The following is an 18,932-nucleotide window of genomic DNA, read 5'->3' as shown; positions in this document are numbered from 1 at the left end:
AAATTGTTGCTCAGCAAGAATGGAGAGAATGTGAACATGGATGGCAAAACCTGCTGGATGAGTTTCTACCCCACCCCTCTCTCTCTCTCTCTGTCTCACTCTCTCCTTGTCCCACCCTACTTCTTTCTCCTCTCGTACCTCTCATATAGGTACTGGTTCAGTATAGTTAATTGTGTAGGTACAAGTATATTTCAGCTATAGGTTATTGTTAAAGGTAGAGGTATAGGTACATGTAAAGATGTAGTTATTGGAATAGGTATAGGTGGTATAAGTACATGTTTAGGTACAGCTGTAGTTGATATAGTTATAGTTTATTGTACACATACAGGTGTGGGTATATGTTTAAGTACATGTAAAGATATAGGTACAGTTACAGATATGTACAAGCATAGTACAGCTATAGGTGGTATAGTTAAATATCTACCTACAGGTATAGGTACTGTATAAGCACAGGTATAGTTTTATGTGCACACATAGATATTGGTACATGTATATTTACAGATATTGGTATAGTCAGTATAGTTATAGTTAAAGGTATAGGAACATGTATAGGTATCGGTAAAGTTATTGGTAAAGGTATAATTAAAGGTATAAGTTGTATTATTGGATTCCCTAACCCTATTGATTTATTAATCTATACGTAGTACCTATTATTATGTGTTATATTAGTACACAAAACATTATTGGATTACTATCACTGATGCATGAACATATAAGCAGCACTTGCTATATGCTATATAATGTTGGTGAGATTAACCATTATCAGCCGATTTTACATTTCATGTCCATAGGTTTTCCCGATGTATATTTCTACTTGGTAGTAACTGTAGAAATCAAATAAATCTAGTGAGAAGAAATGTAATGTAGCATCACATGGAACAACTCATGTCAAGTACGAGTACCTTCAAATTATACTTAACTGCAATACTTCAGAATATATTTACTATATGTCACTTTGCGTCACTGCCTGGGGTCTGGTCCCACTGAGCCCACATCCCATCACCCCCCCAAAACTGCCTTGGAAGCAAAGCTACACACACACACACACACACATATGGACTAATCTGATCCCCCCCCCCAATGAAGATTAGCTGATTCTAGAAAAAGCAGGTCAGCAGAGCAAATGTGCACCAGTGCTGTGCGGAGATCAGATAGGAGTGCGTTCTCAACAGGGCTGTCAATCAATGGCCCCACCTCGCTGACTTCTTCTATTCTCCCGTGAAAAAGGCCCTCTCCACTTGTCAGGGGACGCACTGTGCCTGAATGCAACAATGAGACCTGGATCAGTCCGGAAAGGTTTTTTTTTTCTCGATTGTGTGTCATGTCAGAAGCGGAGCCTCCACCGATTACGGCGGGTGTCATCATCATCATCCCACAAGGCCTCAAAGAGTGAGGGAGAGGAGGAAGTGGAGGGGAAGATGTTGTGGGGAGGGAGGGAGGCGTTGGTGGCTGCACTAAAGGAACAGGCAGCTCGAGTGGGAACTCTTGTACTTGTCAACACGACTGCATGTTACTGAAAAGTGTGAGGCAGGTGTGTCTGGGTTCAGCAGAAGCTGGAGGCGAGGCAGCAGCAGCAATTATGACAACAGCAGCGGCTCGAATCACAAACAAACGGGTGGAGTGGGACAGGCCGGCTATATTACTTTATAAGGCAATAAATGAGGCGTCACTGTGGATCCAAAGAGGGAGGCTCTGTGTGTGCGGTGTAAGTGCTTCCACTGCAAGTTTGTGAAAAGCAAATTCATAAGAAGGTCATATTAAAGCAGTAAAATTCCTGTCATAGATTTTAATATGGTTTTCAGTCTAAATTAAACTGCCATTTAAAAACACATCACTTTTACACTCAGCCACTCAAAATTAGAAGTTGGTGCAAATCGGTGTCATCAAAACTGGGACTTCCCCTTCAGACAAACAACATCACGTCATGTGATGAATCTTAGATGATGGGGGATATTCCCAGGAGTTTCCACCATGTTTGGGTGATCAGGTCATCTAATCTGAACAAAAAACAAATAAATAAATGGACTCACAATTTCATTATTCAAGCTTCGTATTTTACAGCTCAAAGAACTTGAATCCACACACTGCAAAACAACATGTGTGTGATTGACCTGATATTTTCTCACTGACTACATGAAAATAACTTTTATTAATGTGTACAAATGTCTTTTATTTTTAGACAACTACATTACTTAATAATGAATTAATATGACTGAGTTCACTTCAATCAAAGTTTTGAAGAAACTTGATTAGCATGAGCTGTCTTCCCAGTATGCATTTTTTTGTAGTTTATTAATTTGTAGCTTTTTTGTGTTTTCACAAAAAGTTCTGACTGTTTCTCTTCACAATAATTAAAACAACGCAATCCACGATGAAGGACAGAACTCAATTCAGTCACGTTCAGGTTTTAAGATGCACCAGTACATTTTTCAAATTGTAGTTTCATGGGGATTTTTTTATATATCTTTATTCTAGCAAGTATCATTTGTGTTAAAAAAAGACTTTGCCTTATAATAACCTTGCTCAAAATGGTAAAAATAAACCTTCTGATCATTATTTATCAGGCTTAGTTGTTCCAAGGCAACCACTTCCTAAATTACACTGAATAATCAACAGATTTCAACAGGACTTTTTCACAGGAGTCATTTCTACTTGTCATGGCAAGAAAAGCACAAGCGTTACTGTAATAACTTTAATGACAGCTCTGCTCTGTTCAAGAGTCCCAGTCAGGCACAACAGTGTGACAGTGATGCAGCAGGAACAGAAACAGGTCTGTGAAAAAGAAGACGCTAAGTGGAAGTTTCAGCCATCATTCATTTCATTATTTACTCCTGTATCATAATATCAGATCATCATATGTCAGAACATATCTGTACAGAAGGCCTCAGGCTGACCTGGTCCGTTTAAAGGGGAACTGCCATTTTGCACATACTGATCTGTTTACAGGTCCTGGGGAGTAACATTACTGCCGTGAGCCTACATGGGGGAATAGCTGTTTATCACCTCTAGAGGGAGCTGTGGGATCTTCGCCTCAAATGTCACTTGAGTCAGTTTCGGTTGGACTGAAAATGACAAATATATATAAATATATAAATATATATATAAATATATATATATATATATATTTATATATATATACTAATAAAAAGAAGTGAGTTTATGATTTGTCCATGCACTGTCGAACATTAGGCTATTCCAATTAGTGCTAACCTCGTAGTTGCTCCGCATTACAGGCTAATTTAGCCTCTTGTGTTAATTGCTGAACTTAGACACAACGGAAGAAATTGTACAACTTTACAGCAAATTAACTAATAATGACAAGGAAAAGTTTAGGTCTTCAAGACAGTTTTTTTCAATGTCTGTCTTCGAAAGCAGGGTCACAAAGATGAAGGACATAGTTTGGTACAAAATGCTGACAAACGTTTCGATTGATCAAATCATGTAGAAGCAAATGATGTGGAATAAGATGCATGAATGGTTGGATGGAAGAATGATGGATGGACGGATTGTCTTTATTGTCCCTGAGGACCAATTTGTCTCACAGTAACAGTCAACACCAATGCACACAATACAAATGAGACCAAAAGAATAAATACAGGATAAAACTACATGGACGTACAGTGAGAGTGGAACAACAATGAAACAGAAACACACTGAAAGTCTGTTTGTTAACATTGCCTGGTTTGGTTTGAATACAAATAATTAGTCTGACTGAAATAATCGTAAATTATTACTCCATATGTTAAAACAAACATTGACTGATCGCAACCATCTGAAGCTTTTTAGTTTTTATAAGCTTGCTGCGCAATCTTTACGCGTAAATGTGACATTTGTGTCTGCTCTTGAACGTGTGTGCGCTCCTCGGTGTGCGTCCGTGTGAGTAATAGCACCTCCCCGGCGGCGTCTCCCCGCAGCCTCTAACCCATTAAGTGTATCCGGGAGGCGGAGGCGGAGGAGGAGGAGGAGGCCACCGCCGGGCGCGCACACGCTCCATTAACGGACCCACTGCCGCGCCGCTCTGTCGGTAATTTGCGTAACGAGACTGGAGAGCGGCTGGTTAGCGCGTTTCTCCCCGAGTAGCGGCGTCTCCTCCCCGCCGCCTCCACCGCCGCTGGCCGGGCCTCGTTTCGGATGCAGCGCACGGAGGCAGCGCAGCGGGAGAGGAGGAGGAGGAGGAGGAGGAGGAGGACGCGCGGAAAGACAGAGGATGTGTGAGTGCGTCGAGCTCCATCTTCCACACAAACAGCAGCCCCCTCCTCCTCCTCCTGTTTTACCCACAGTTCCGTTTTCCACTGATACCCAAGCGCCCCCACGTGGACGAGAAAGGTACATTCAGTTTGTGATCAAGGAGAGGGAAAAAAAACTTCGTGGACTCAGCTGGATGTTCATCACAACTGTCAGTCACAGAAAATGTCAATACAGTTTGTCTTTCCTCTTTCTTTTATATAAAATAGCCAGTGTGAAGGACAGGAAATACTTTTGAAACAAAAGCAGATTGTTTATAATATGTACGTTATATAAAGTTTATTATGTGCACATAATTAACACCAAGTCACTACGATAGAAAAACTGAAGAACAGTGACCCTGAAGTGCAAAACGACAAACAAGATAAAACAAAATGACAAACAAAAAAACACAACAGTAAATAAGAAAAGAAAATGGCAATTAAGGAAACAACAACAAGTAAGAAAAGTCAAGGGTATCTGCGATAGACAAGGCTCATTGTTGATTGGACGAAGAAAGGAAATGCTGACAAAATGTTTGTCTTGATTTTCCATTGTGCTTTCTTTTTGTTGCTGTGTGACTCGAAATAAAAACAATCTTTTGGTCGGCCTCGTGTTGTCACTGTTACTAATTCGCTCAGTTTTGTAGCCATCACATCTCAGCGTTCTAAGACACCGTGTAGCATCAGGTTCTTTAACTGCAACCTCATACACTAACTATAGCCGCCATTACTGAATCTATACATGACTTGACACCCACAGTCAGATCAAGTCACCCCCCCCCCCCACACACACACCTGTATCCACAGCACCTTCAGCCTTCTAGAAGGCCTTGACCTTTAGCCTGACCTCTTCTGACCCTAATCCTGACGATAGAAATATGATTCATTTCGATTTGAGCATTGGAACAGCCTAAATAATCACATTTTACTCCTGTGGATGAATATAACATTACTGCCCATGAGATATTCTTGCACTGCTCTATATATTTTTGCTTTATTCCAGTCTTGACTGCATACTATGTTGTGTACTTACTGTATATGTCACGTGGGTACTTAATATGTTGTGCTACTTACATGTTACATGTGTTGAGTGCTTATGTGTCGGCTTATTTGCTTAAATTGGGAATAAACCAACATTCCAATCCCCTTTGTGTTCTGTGCATTTGGCAGCATTGACAATAAAGCTGACTGATTTTATGCTCTCCGAATAATAATAAAATAAACCTGATAAATAAATTCAATTCAATATTTATATCATACCTGAGCAAATACATCAGTGTATTGAAGCCCTACCGGAGGTTTTGAATGTCAGAGGTGGTCTTGTAGAAAGTTACTAACAAACCACAGAGTACTGAGCTTTAAAGTCACCTGATAAGAAACATATTCAACTCCAGATTTAAAATACAGAGCAGTTTCCATCATAGCAGAATAAACACACACTAAACACAAGTGTTATCTGTATATTTAATGATAATAAGACCACTGATGGTGACTTAGTCAATAGTAGATGGTGCAATTCTTTTTGAGTGTCTAATGACCCCATGTGTACGCTAGATGGTATTACAATTTAGTATTTACAGGACAATATCAGCTCGAGGAAGGAAAATTAAGTTTCAGAGTGGAGTCAGGAAAACATACATTCACTAAATAAATGTACAGCTTTGAAAGCAACAAGGTTTTGTCCCTTGAGAAGCCACAACCAAATACTGACCAAAAACTGAAAACAGCAGGATCCACAAAATCAAGATGCTCTCTCACACACACACAAACTGGATTTTAACATCCGTCTCAGGTGATCTGATCAACGTCGTTTCACACCTGGCATCAGGAGGCGTGCAGAGTGACAGATCGGATCTAATGAACATCTATAATTTCTGTTTGCAAAGACCGAATTCTGTGGTTTTTAGCCGACTATACAATTTGCTCCATGGTCAGTGTGTTTGAGACGAGGAGAGAAAGAGCCAGAGGACATCAGCTGAGTCGACGATCCTTCAGTGTGGCCCAGGATGCATTTGCATTCACGCAGCCAAAATGACTGAGGCCATGTGAATCCCACCACCTCTGAGCGTGCTCTAAGCAATCTGACCTCCCAACGCTCAAATTAGACTCGTGCACTAGTGATCAGATCACCCAAGACGTATGCCAACACCAGGTCAGAAGGGTCATTCACCCACACACACAGACACGCACGTGCACACACACACACGCACGCACGCACACACACACACACATATACACAGACACACACACACACTGAAAGAGCGATAGAAAACCACTTGGTGAACCTGTAAACTTAATGCCAACCAAATAAGAATAAATATACAGCTGCATTTAAACGATTACATGTTACTGTCAAAACATTGGCCACAAGTTTTTTTTTTTTAAATGCAAGTTTCCTATAAACTATCAAACAAATACAGATTAACATCACAAACTGTGTGGAATCCAAACTCTTGACACAACATTTACATAATTAGCATATCAGAATGAGAAACATTTCATTATACAAAGTACATTTCCAATACATATCTACAGATGGTGGTGGTGAAGGAATACGTTGTATGTTGATGCACTACATAGAATACTGTAAATACTAGATGAACACTGTGGAAATCCCGCGAATCTCAGACTCCTTGATGCTTTTCGATCCACCTTTTCGTGTTTTGCTGTTTTTTCAGCTTGAGACGCGTTCAGGCCAAAGCTCGTTCAAATAATGCTGTTCGATGCACACTGACGCATTAAAGGTAATTGGGTGTTAGAGGCATAGTTCAGAGCCCTGTCACACCAGCATGAAACTGCATGAAACTGCTAATTCTGTGCAAAATACTTCACGCTAAATTCAACTTTGTTTAGCCTTGACATTTTTGCCGTTGACCAATGGAAAGTCGTCTTGACAGCTGAGAACTGCACTTTTAGGGGGTTAAGAGTATAAAGAGCTGTAGTTCATTTTAATTGCAGTTATTTTGAATTGTCAAAGCAGGTGAACTTAAATGATTTAGGTGAGGCAGTTTCATGGTCCTAGCACCGCTCATGCCCACTCACTGTTGGGATACTTTATAGTAATAGCGCCTTGGTTAGTGTCGCGCCATGATAAATTGTATTACCTCTGCCAAGGGGGTTATGTTTTCACCCCTGTCCGTTTGTTGGGGTGTAAGAAAAATTACACAAAAAACAACTGAACAGATTTCCTCTAGACTTGGTGGTGATGTGGTGGGGGTTGAGGGAAGAACCCATTACATTTTGGTGCTGATCTAGATCAGATGACAAATCCGGAATCGATTTTTTTCACTTTCTTTAAAACTATTCCCAGAAAATAGGAATAGTACAAATCCCACTTATGCATAAACTCTGTTCTTGGTCTGGTGTGACAGGGCCTAAAGATTTCCTATATATGAATATATTTCTCTTCCTATTTAAACTAATTAATTGATAAAAAACATAATTAAAAGTGTGTTAAAAAGCGTACTTAACTTAAGTTACTTTAAGTTAATGTGGGCGTTTAACAGCAAATATTCACATTTGTTGTTCTTAAGATTTAACTCCAGATAACGAATTACAACTGAAAATGTAACTTAACTCCTAATGTGCCTTCAAGTTAAATTAAATACTTGGGTCAAAAACATATCTACAGATAAAAAATACTCTCTAACAGCTCCCCCTCTTCTCCCCATTGTCAGTTTTCTAGTTTTTTTATATAAACTTTACATAAACTTAAAATATCATCGTCACTACACATAATCAGTTCACGATAGTGAGCAATAGCAAAGTCAAATGCAAAGCTAACCAATCTATTAAAGTATTACTGTCAAGCTTTAGTCATGTCATTCTGTACAAAGATGTGTGGTGGTCTTCTGGTGGCAATTGGTCGAGCATGCTGCATCCAACTGAGAAGCCAAGTTGCACCCGGTCACGTATCTGAGACCAGCACCGCCGCCGCCGCCTCGAGACAGGTCAGGTCTACCTGCTCGATGTGGGCCGTGCCGATCCAAGATATGTGCTAATGAGCAACAATAAACATCAAGCAGCAGAGCGGTGTGCGATGCAGAAAGCAGTGAGTCAAGGAATGGTGCTTTACAATAAGATACATTAAAATATTACATTAACATCACAGGCAGAGAGACGGAGGGATGTAAATTCCAATTCAGACATTTGAGAGTGTTTCAGGGAATTTACTCTGGTCATGTGTCGAGCATCGTTGTTGCTTCTTCTCTTCATCTCCCTAAAAAGATTAAAACACAAAGAAGAGAATTGAAATTTCTATTTTTTGGCCACTTGTATGTATATGTTCGTTCTAAAAAGATGACAACATAAAGAAATAATATTAATGTATGGAATGTTTTTTTTTGGCCCCTTGGGAAGAAGCAGCAAAAACACAACTTTCACATATTCCTGAGATGTATTTGGAGTGGTGTGCATTATGAAAATATTGATTGTAGCGGCTTTAACTCTAAACATGTGGTTGCTCGTGTCTCTTCCTGTTTCTTTACCTGCCACGTCACGTCAGCTAGACCATCTCATACTGATTGGCTGTGATGATCCTGGACAGACAGCAGGCCAGCAACATGCCAATCAGCTGAAAGACAAAGAGAAAAGGGTTAAAAGGGTAGAAAAAGTACAATTGACCTTTTAATGAGGACTCGAGTACCCATGAAGTCTATTCTGTCCTGTTGCTGCAAGTTTCTGCTTTCCTGCAGTATATAAACAGCTTAAACAATGCAGAGAATACAGATTGTAGGTTATGTCAAAGTACAATTAAGTTAAATGAAACATATGAATAAAGGTGTATATTCCTTGCAGAGTATACTAGTTCACGTTTCTTACAATTTTCCAGTCAAGTTAGTCAATCATTTCCTGTCAAATCACATCTGTCAGCACAAAACGCAACATTACTTCTGTCTGTTGATTTCATTAGCAACTGTCCTGCTTGTTGTCAGTAATCAAATCTCTAACTTTGATCACATTAAAGATCTATTTACACTAATACATCACACGCGCCATCTTTCATTTGTACTGCAGAGAAAAGCACTTTGGTTCAGCGTTACCTGTGAGAAGGCAATCCCAAACGTCACTCCTGCAATAATGGCCATGTTGGTTTCCATGAATGAAGTGACCAGCTCGTAGCAGCCCTGAAACACAGGGGGCAGGTTAGTTTGTAGACGGTACAGGGATATGTTATTTGTGCACGTTAGGGGTAAAATGGGAAGCTGGGAGATTATCTGAGGTTTGTTGGAGAATGGATGAGGGACGTAGTGTGAAAAAATTGTATCAGGACGACAGACGAGACATGCATTCAGCTGCAGAAAGTCGAGAAATAGAAAAGCACCAAAACACACTGACCTGGTGGAAGACCTTGTTCGGGGCTATGGTCGTGTTGCGGAGATCTTCTGGGTTGCAGTCGGAGGAGTTAAAGCAGCAGCTGGCAGGAATACCGTTGGAGGGATAATACACACTGGCCAACCAGCTGGTGTAGTTATACACTCCACAGCAACGTAGCTGAAAACAGACAGAAGATTGATAGCAGATTAGAATTCATGAATAAGGCTGGACTCATTCCACGGTTTTGTTATTGTGAACAAAACCATTGCAAGAATCAAAACTAAGGACGTGCAGGTCTCTCAATCTTTGTCTGTGGCACTCACACTAAACCCCATTTGATCCAAATGTCAAACTCATGTTCCACCGTGTGTGTTTTGTTGCCCTTGTGTGTGTTGTTTGTCCCTGTTCTTGTCTGGGTGTGTCTTTTGTGTGCGTTCCTGCTGTGCTTTGTCCTGCCGACATCTACCGCTTCCCGCCAACTCACCTGCCCAGCAGAGATTCACCCTCGATCAGCTCCACGAGCCTGCTGCTTTATTTATGCAGCCTTTGAATGGGGTTGTGTTTCCTGTTTCCACATTAACGTCAGAATCTTGTTGTATTTACGAACTTTGACCTCAAATTCTTCAGAAAGCTTGAGTTGCTGGATGTACATTTTTTGCTGGCTGGTAAGCCAATGGTAAGTTAATATTAGCATCCATGTTTCTATGGTCTAGCAGCAGTGTTTATCACTATTTAACCACTTGAGTACCAAGTACTCCTTGGACACAACTTCCCACATCAAATTTTCATGGAAAGAAATCAAAATTGCCACTTGCCACATGTATTTAAAATACAAAGTTATGCACCCAGCCTTTGTATTTATTGGCTGTTGTACCACATTGACATCAGGGACTTACCTTGTGCTGCAAGTTGTCCACAGCACGGCTCGCCTCGTCCTCAGCATTGTAGTTCAGGACTGCGTCAGTGTACGTCCTGTGAAAGGTTCCCTTTATCTGCAGCAGGCCGAGACATAATCACACATGTTAACAGCTTGAGAAGGCTCTGATGCTTTGTGTGTTAAAACATGTGAGGATGGAAAATGGTGAACTGCTCACTGACCTCATGGCGAAACACAAATCCAGAGATGCCGGCCACCAACTCAGCGAGGAAGACGAGCGACAGAAACATGGCATACTACAGATAGAGAGGAAGGAAGATTTGGATAGTTTGCATCAACACCTTCTGCTTCATGTGGTTATCGTTTACATATGCTTGCACACACACACACCCACTTGTCCACCGTTAACAGACCAACATGCCCTGCAGCAGCATTGGATTTCTGATCCCTCTCCACGTGATAGAGGTAAACTATTATTCCCTTTATTGTGTGACCCGGGGCTAATTAATCAGCATGTACAACCCACCTCTCTCTCTCTGTGACATACAGTATCACTCCACCCTCCCTCCTGCAGCCTCTCACCAGCTTCAGCATCCATGGGCTTCCTCTGCAGGTGGCGAAGCATCCAAACAGGCCGAAGACGATGATGACGGTGCCGGTGCCAATGAGGACATACGGGGCGTTGGTGGAGTTGTCGGCTATCAGGGAGATGTACGGGCCAAGCATCAACTTCCCCCATACTCCCACGGCCAGCAGGATGGCTCCTGTTATCTAGAGGGCAGAAAGAAGGACATAAACATAGAGAGAGGAACAAAATGAGAGCAGGGAACAGGCACTTTATCTCTGAACTTACTACAATGGATCTATTTTAGCAGCATAGCTAGTGGGAGGAGGGGAAAAGGGATCAAGGTGGAACAAGAAAGAGCAATTAGAGTACGGAGGAAACTGGAGACAGAAGACACAAGACACAGATTTATCTGGAGTACTGGGATAGTGATCACCTGCTTTATGAATGTGCCTGCACTCGTACATATACAGAGAGAAAGAGACGAAAAAGAAAGGGGACAAATCATAGAAGCTCTTTGATGCGAGGCGAGACGCTTGCTCCTGTTGCGCATCTCTTTGCATTTCAAATGAAGGCCGCAGATAAAAGAACGTGCTGTACGAGGCAGCTGAAGCAGCGTGTGTCTCAGCTGGGTATGTCTCACTGGCATCGGAAAGAGAGCGGGGTGTGGGAACGGCTGTTGATGATCAGACTCGAGTGAGGGCCAACTCATCATCCTAACCCGCCTTCCTTCCAAGAGGAGGCCGCTCGCCATCCTGCTGCCAGGCCCTCTGAATAGAGAAAGGGAGTGGCCGGCACAGAATGTCTCTGTGCACGATACACTCGGCTTTCTCTCAGCAGAAAGTGAACCGAGACTTGAGAAGAAAAGTCTTAGCAATAGAGCACAACAGTGGCTGCCCACTTATAGAACGTCTCTGGTGCCAAAATGCAAATGTCCTATTTCTGTGTCTCCATTGGTGATTCAGAAAATCCTGAACCAGGCCGAGCAGCTACAGGATGAATCTTTGATTCGGAGCAAAAACAATAATGGAAAACATAAAAAAAGGCAAAGGTGATTAATGGTCAAAGGTGACAAACGATTGACAAAAGAGTGATGGAACTACCCATAAACCATTGTGGATGATCTAACAACTTATTTTTCAGTTGAACCTTGTTAGAAAGAGAACTCACGGTTGCCTTGTGGCAAACGTTACGTAACCCAGAACAATATGTTTAAAGAAGACATTATTTTTACAGTGGTGGTAAACATTTCCATGGCAACAATGAGCTCCACCAATCACAGAGAGTGCTATAAGGATTGTGGGTAGTATATTACTTCTCCTCATTATCATGAATAAAACACGTTTTGTGTTAACACACTGGGAGTGTATAGCATCGTTTCACAATCTCGTAGCCTGGTAAGTCTACCTTGGATGGATAAAATATTACTGCTGAGTTCTATTGGACGATGATGTCCTCAAGCCTGTAGGTCAGGTTATGAAAAATAACACACATACAGAAGTGATTGACAACCATACAAAAATATCTCTTTGAGTGAAGTGAGGCTGCTGTGCTCTGTCTCTGGCTACAGCTTCAACCAGCCTCCGCAGGTTAATGACTGTGTTGACAACATTTACACTTTGCCCCATTGGCAGGGTGTGCACTCAATGAGTGGGCAAAGATTTTTCACCATGACAAATCACCAGCCTCCAGCCGCCTGTTGTTCTGTTTTCATTTTGGTTGGTCTTAAATGAGGCTGTATGTCTTTATGTTCTTTTAGCATTAAATACAGTGAAAGTAGTTAGAGACGTCCACAAGTTTTAGTTACAGGTGAGATTTACGGTTTATTTTTTGTAATCATAGTTTTCAAATAGATTTAAGCCTCAAACACATTCAGTTTATTTTTATCATTGAAATTTTTCTTGGCATTTTCGCTCAGAAAACAAATTAAATGGTAAATTGATTATCAGAATTATCGTTTAATCCTTATCGGACAATCAAGGAATTAAAATCATCCATTAATAATATAATCTTTGTGCTGTTTATCTCTGTACTTATGACTTAAACATGTTGCTTTCTATTATGTAAGCAAATTGGTATTATTGACGACCTGTGGGCAGATGCACAGCATTTAATGAAGCTGAACCACACAGTGAGAAGTGAGATCCATTACATTTTTTATATAAATTTATTTTAAGACATGACTATGACTGTAGGCCAGACAGTATTGATTTACCAGCCACATGAACATGTAAATAACCTAATATCTTATGTATGCATCGCGGAATTTGTATTTATTCAGGGCGGCAGTGGTGCAGTGGTTAAAGCTGTCTCCTCACAGAAAGAAGGTTTTTGGTTCTGTAAGAGTTTGCATGTTCTCCGATGCTACTGCCCGCCTCCCACAGCCCATTAACATGCACACTGGGGTCAGGTTAATTGCCCATAAATTCAGCGTAGGTGTGCGTTGGCCCTGTGATTTGCTGGTGACCCGACCTATCCCGCCTCTCGCGGACAACTGGGACTAGCTCCCGCTCCTCAGTGACCCTCGAAGGAAAAGTGGAATAAATATAGATGGATTTATTTATTCACAAATTTGTGTGCAGAGACTGGAATGATTGGCTAATGCAACCAGACAATATATTAATTATATATATATAAGTGAAATGCTCTTTCCGTTTGGTGTCTTTTTATGTATTCAGTAGTTGGTGTTGCAGCTATTATTTTCGCTCTGTCTCTTGAAAATGCCCACGCAGGCGTTCTTGCAGGAAATATTCTTCCTTTTCCTCTTTCAAAATACAAAACAAAATATGGCAACAACATGGAATACATTGTCAAATACTGTGGCTGCTGTGTTACATGGTTCACCATAGCTACAGCTTGTTCTCACTTCTACACAGTATGCATGTATATGAAGAGAAGAAGTGGAGGCTGATGATTTGATTTGTCACTAATGACATCAACTCTTTCCATGAACAGAGTTTCTCACAGCCTGAGTCATTTGTCCTCTTGATGACGATGCAATCGCTCATGGCCGACATCCCCAGCAACAAAATGTCTCTACCCCCTAACAGCTGCTGCCACGTACAAATCAAGAACCCATCTTCTCAATTGTCGATGCTTAAGCATTTTTTTTAAAGCAAACATCGAAATCAAGTCCAAGGAGCAGGGGCAAGTCATCTAGATTTTAATGCCCATTGCTGAATTCAAAACAGCCCCCCCCCCACTCCTCCTCCATCTGCACGTTTTGTTTGAAATTCAATGCCTGGCCCGGCCACCCTGGTTACAGCACCGAGTTTAAAACAGGTCGCTCCTCACCCCTCCTCCTCCCCTGCCTAATAAAGAAACAGAAGGTGTGATGACAAAATATGCCGGCGAGGCCACCGCACAGACTCCGCCACCTGCTCCGCGTTTCCCCCGTCCTGCATGTTAAACTATACAGCAACACAGACATTCACACTCCGGACATTATTTGGCAGGACAAGCTGATGACAGTGAAACCAAGGCCTGACATTGAGGCACGTCTCCCCCGCTTTCGAACTCAGTGCCACTGCCAGCTCCCTCTGCGTGCTTCAGCCTCAGGCCTGAAGAGAGTCAATGACCTGTGAGACACTTGTGCTCTTCAGACATCTGAAACCTGATGCTGCAGACGTAGGGAGCGACAAGACCATTCAATCCAGACTAAATATAAAAGTTGGTATCTGGGACACTGGCACATGTCTGCAGAGCAGCACAGCTCTGCTTTAAGAGCCGTTCTGGCAACAGATCTCAACTAAAAGCAAGTTAATTCAGTTTTTCTCTTCATGGACGAGCATCAGCATTGAAGCTTTTTTTCTTCCATGAAAGAACAGGAAACCCTCTTCAGGTCCTGAACGCGTTATAGACAGATAAACTGCTTCCACGTGTTCTTATTAGATAATCTACCCCTGGCTGTTTCTGGCAGCTATCAGAAACCTAACTCACAGGAATGAGCTTATAACGTACGACTGTGGTCACAAATTATGTCAACAACATAATAAACTCATTCACTTGGTGTTCACTCGGCTGATATGTGGATCAATGTATTATATTGTTGCTTGATCATATTTGCAGATTCACATGGAAACCACTGAAGAAAGCCCAGGGAAAAGTAGATACGATTATGCCCCTCACCACTCTAGTTTATCTCAAAGTATTTAATCCCACAATTGGAAGGAGTCTCAACTAAACTGATTTGGTTTGAGTAGCTGGGATGATTCTGAGTGATCTGCTGCCTACAATCCTGAGGTCAAGACCTTTAATTACAGTGAAAAGGCAGAATTCATTCCTCAAATTAGCCTCATTGGTTAGCACTGTGAATGCAGCTTTATATAAATTCAAACTCCAAATTCTCTGGATCTTTGCTTCTGAAATGTGAGATATGTTATTGGGAAAAACTATTTACAGATGAGCAATCCTGAAAATATGCTCTAATATCAATACATTGTTGGATCATACAACACCATCACAAACCACAGTCTCTAAATAAGGTGTGAACAGTAAACTGAAGCTCTTTAGACTGGTTTCAAAAGTAACTGAAATAGTCAAGTCACTATCACGTATCCAGCAAAACAACCAAACCATCTCTGGTTCCAGCGTCTCCAGTGAGAAGAGGTTCTGCTTTTTCTCCTCTTACATTATATTCAACTGAACATTATTGGGTTTTAAGACTGTTGGTCACAATTAGAAAAAAAAAAGTCAATTTAAACTTTAGGAACTGTGATGTTGAACTTTTTAACCAGGTTCTAATCATTTACTTTTATTAGCTGCAGCTTCCCTCAATCTTATTTAACACTGATACAAAATACAACTCCTGTTAATGACATAGTGGTATATATAGGCTTATATATTTATATTTACTTATACAGATGCATATGTTTCATTTATACATTTGATGTTAATTAAGTAATTAACATGTGAGCAGCCTTTTCCTTTAAAGCTTGTGGAGAGGGAGATAAATTATTCATATACAGTTGGGTGGGGTTTTAACAATTCCATTTTAACAATACAAAGGCAAATTCATATTTTATGAGCTGGGTTTATACAATTTAGTTTTAGAATGATAAAAACTGTAACATTTTATTTTTGACATGTGGTGAAGTAGAATTAACGTAATGGGGAATACGCCAATGAAGTTCAAGAACCTTAAAAGTGTATAAATAGATATTGATATAATTTGTAATATGGGCTGGTTAATATGGCCCAAAATTACATTGATATTGATAATTATTATCGATAAATAGCTAATTCTCATTCTTCATATGCATGTGGGCACATTCACACCTGATGATCAGCAAAACATTTTAAAAAATCGTGTATGTAAAATGCACAAGTAACATATCCATATATATATATATATATCCATATATATATATATTCTACTGTTGTTATATTGCTATTGATGAAAATGATATTGCAATAATTATTGTTTTTGTTGCATCACCCATCACTACTGGTAGATATTCTTACAACTCTTTTATTTTTTTTTACATTTTACCAATGTCTATATGGAGTATATAGACAAAGTCCTTTTCAAAATGTATTGAAACAACCCTAAAATGTGTTGGTAGATATATTGTTAGAACAATCTTTTCAAACATTTGGACTACATCTGCAGGGGGGTACCCTACACTACAGGTGCATTCAAACACACTGTCACAACTATGTTTGTTCCATTTTCACAACATCTATATACACGAGTATATACAAAGGACACACGTTCCTTTATTAATGGATTAAACCGACCCAACATGTGCAGTGTGTGTTTGAGTAAATGATTCTAAATGGACCTTTTCACACAGAGCAGGTCTTTCAGGTTGATGTCATCAGACAATTATGATTTTAACATCCTCCATCTCCTCACTGACACCGACCACGATGCTGAGTGCACCGACACCACTGACGCCCAGCAGGCAACATATGTGCAACCTAAACGCAACTTACATAACACACCACAATCTCACACACACACACAGAGACACACACACACACACACACACACACAATACGCTGCGTCGTTGGGCGACACCCGTCGATCGTTTCGCTTTTGTCCCGAACAAACACGATGATTCCGTCGGTGATGCTGGATCCGTCCAACCCTTCATCACGCACCGCAAAAAAAAAAACACCACCGCGATGGTTTTCTGCAGCGAAGCTCCGAGAGAGAGACACACAGAGAAACGCTACGTACCCAGAAGACGAAGGAGTAGACGATGAGGAGGGTTTTAAGGCAGGTGATGACCGGTTTGGTCTCCATTGTGGAACCGGTGTGATAACAACAGCAGGAGCAGCAGCAGCAGTGAAGGAGGAGGAGGAGGAGGAGGATGAAGAAGAAGAGAAACGAGCTGTCGCGTTGCAGCCACGCGCTGATGCAGCCACACGGCGTCACTGGAGCAACGCAGCATCATCATCATCTTCATCTTCATCATTATTATCAGTGATAACGCATAATGACACTGGTAACATTAACTCACAGGGTGATGTGATAATGTGTATACATATTTCATGTGTTTTATTGCGTTACTCAGTATTATCTGGCTTTTCTATGAGCTGCTATCTTTGCACTTGTGTTTCATTTTTTGAGAAGAAATAAAGTTTATTGGTGTTATTATTATTGTGCTATTGTTCATGCCCTCAGTTGCATCACACATCTACATGGAAGCCCATTTCTATAGCGCTTTGTTAAAAAAAGATGCTGCAAATCACTTAAGATCTCAAAATAATGATTCACTGTCTTATAAGTATGACTCACTACCTCATTATTTAGATTTACTTTCGACTTAGTATTCATCGTTTTTTCTTTCACCTGTGCAAATAAGCTTCCACAGATCAGGGACAGTTTCAAGATATTGACAAATGTGACGTTTTTATTGTATAGTAAATTTGAAATATAGGGTGGAGTGGGGACGGCATATCCCTGGTACCCAAAGAGTTCTTTGGATTCGACCAACCTTATTTTTATAAATATAAGTACAGCACTAAATTTCTATTTAAGGAATATTAAAGGTAGAGTGTGTAAGATTTAGGAGAAAAATAATCTATTGGCACAAAGCTAATATAAAATAACCCTAGTGAAGTTTTCACTGGTGTGTTTCACCACAATTGTAGTAATTGTTGTTTTCTATACACTAGAAAAGGCCCTTTGTATTTAAATACTTTATATTTCCATCAAGGGGACCCGCTCTAGGGAGGCCGCCATGTTTTTTACATTAGTCCGGACTGGACAAACTAAACACCTTTTGAGTTTTTATGACAATTAAAGCTACCACAGGTTCTTTTTCATGTTTGGAAGGAGATGGTGAGGTGAGGGGTGTTCAGCTGCAACATGCAACTTCAACACTAGATATCACTAAACTTTACACACTGAACCTTTAAATACAAATTGATTTTTAGTTTGATCCAGAACAGGAAAGTCTAAAATACAGTGCCTGCAGGAATGTGTAGTTGACATGAAACCAATTTAAGTAAACTTTCACTCATCACACCACCATCATCATGACTCAGCAATTTTGAGGTTTGTAAGTTATTTTTACGTTTTGTGGGGGGAGGGTAAGAGAGCAGGTGGACCCAAAAGGCAGAACAAAAGTTTAAAGCAAAAACAGAAACTGAGTGGAAACAACGAGTGGTGAAAAGACACAGGGACATGGAACGGCATCTCACAACTACAAAGTGACAAAGACCCAGGGAAGCACAAAGACTTAAATACAAACTGAACTAATGAGAAACTAGAGACAGGTGACACAGGACAAACAGCTGAACCTGACAAGGGCAGGAGGGAAAACACACAAGCAAACAAACTTAAACAGGAAAGAGAGACAAACACAGAGAGGAACACAAAGAGGAACACAGAGAGGAACACTGAGAGGAACACTGAGAGGAACACTGAGAGGAACACTGAGAGGAACACTGAGAGGAACACAGAGAGGAACACTGAGAGGAACACTGAGAGGAACAC

The 18,932-nt window shown here is 40.7% G+C and overlaps 1 protein-coding gene across 2 annotated transcripts; it reads right to left on the bottom strand.

Moving 5' to 3' along the window:
- Nucleotides 1-5,676: 5,676 nt before the first annotated feature.
- On the bottom strand, nucleotides 5,677-17,349 carry tspan7 (tetraspanin 7). Of its 2 annotated transcripts, none has more exons than XM_020100545.2 (8): nucleotides 17,169-17,349; nucleotides 11,002-11,190; nucleotides 10,641-10,715; nucleotides 10,439-10,534; nucleotides 9,564-9,719; nucleotides 9,269-9,352; nucleotides 8,714-8,799; nucleotides 5,677-8,445 (listed from the first exon to the last, which is right to left on the bottom strand). In XM_020100545.2, exons 1-7 carry the CDS (start codon nucleotides 17,232-17,234, stop codon nucleotides 8,731-8,733), a joined length of 735 nt encoding a protein of 244 aa, XP_019956104.1. In that variant the 5' UTR covers nucleotides 17,235-17,349; the 3' UTR covers nucleotides 5,677-8,445; nucleotides 8,714-8,730. The 2 variants fall into 2 exon arrangements, with proteins under 2 accessions (XP_019956104.1, XP_069389235.1); XM_069533134.1 differs by having other exon boundaries at nucleotides 9,269-9,442; nucleotides 17,169-17,348.
- Nucleotides 17,350-18,932: the final 1,583 nt, after the last annotated feature.

Source organism: Paralichthys olivaceus, chromosome 10 (assembly GCF_024713975.1).
Source record: "Paralichthys olivaceus isolate ysfri-2021 chromosome 10, ASM2471397v2, whole genome shotgun sequence".
Lineage (NCBI taxonomy): Eukaryota > Metazoa > Chordata > Actinopteri > Pleuronectiformes > Paralichthyidae > Paralichthys > Paralichthys olivaceus.
This window is presented reverse-complemented; position numbering and strand designations above follow the sequence as displayed.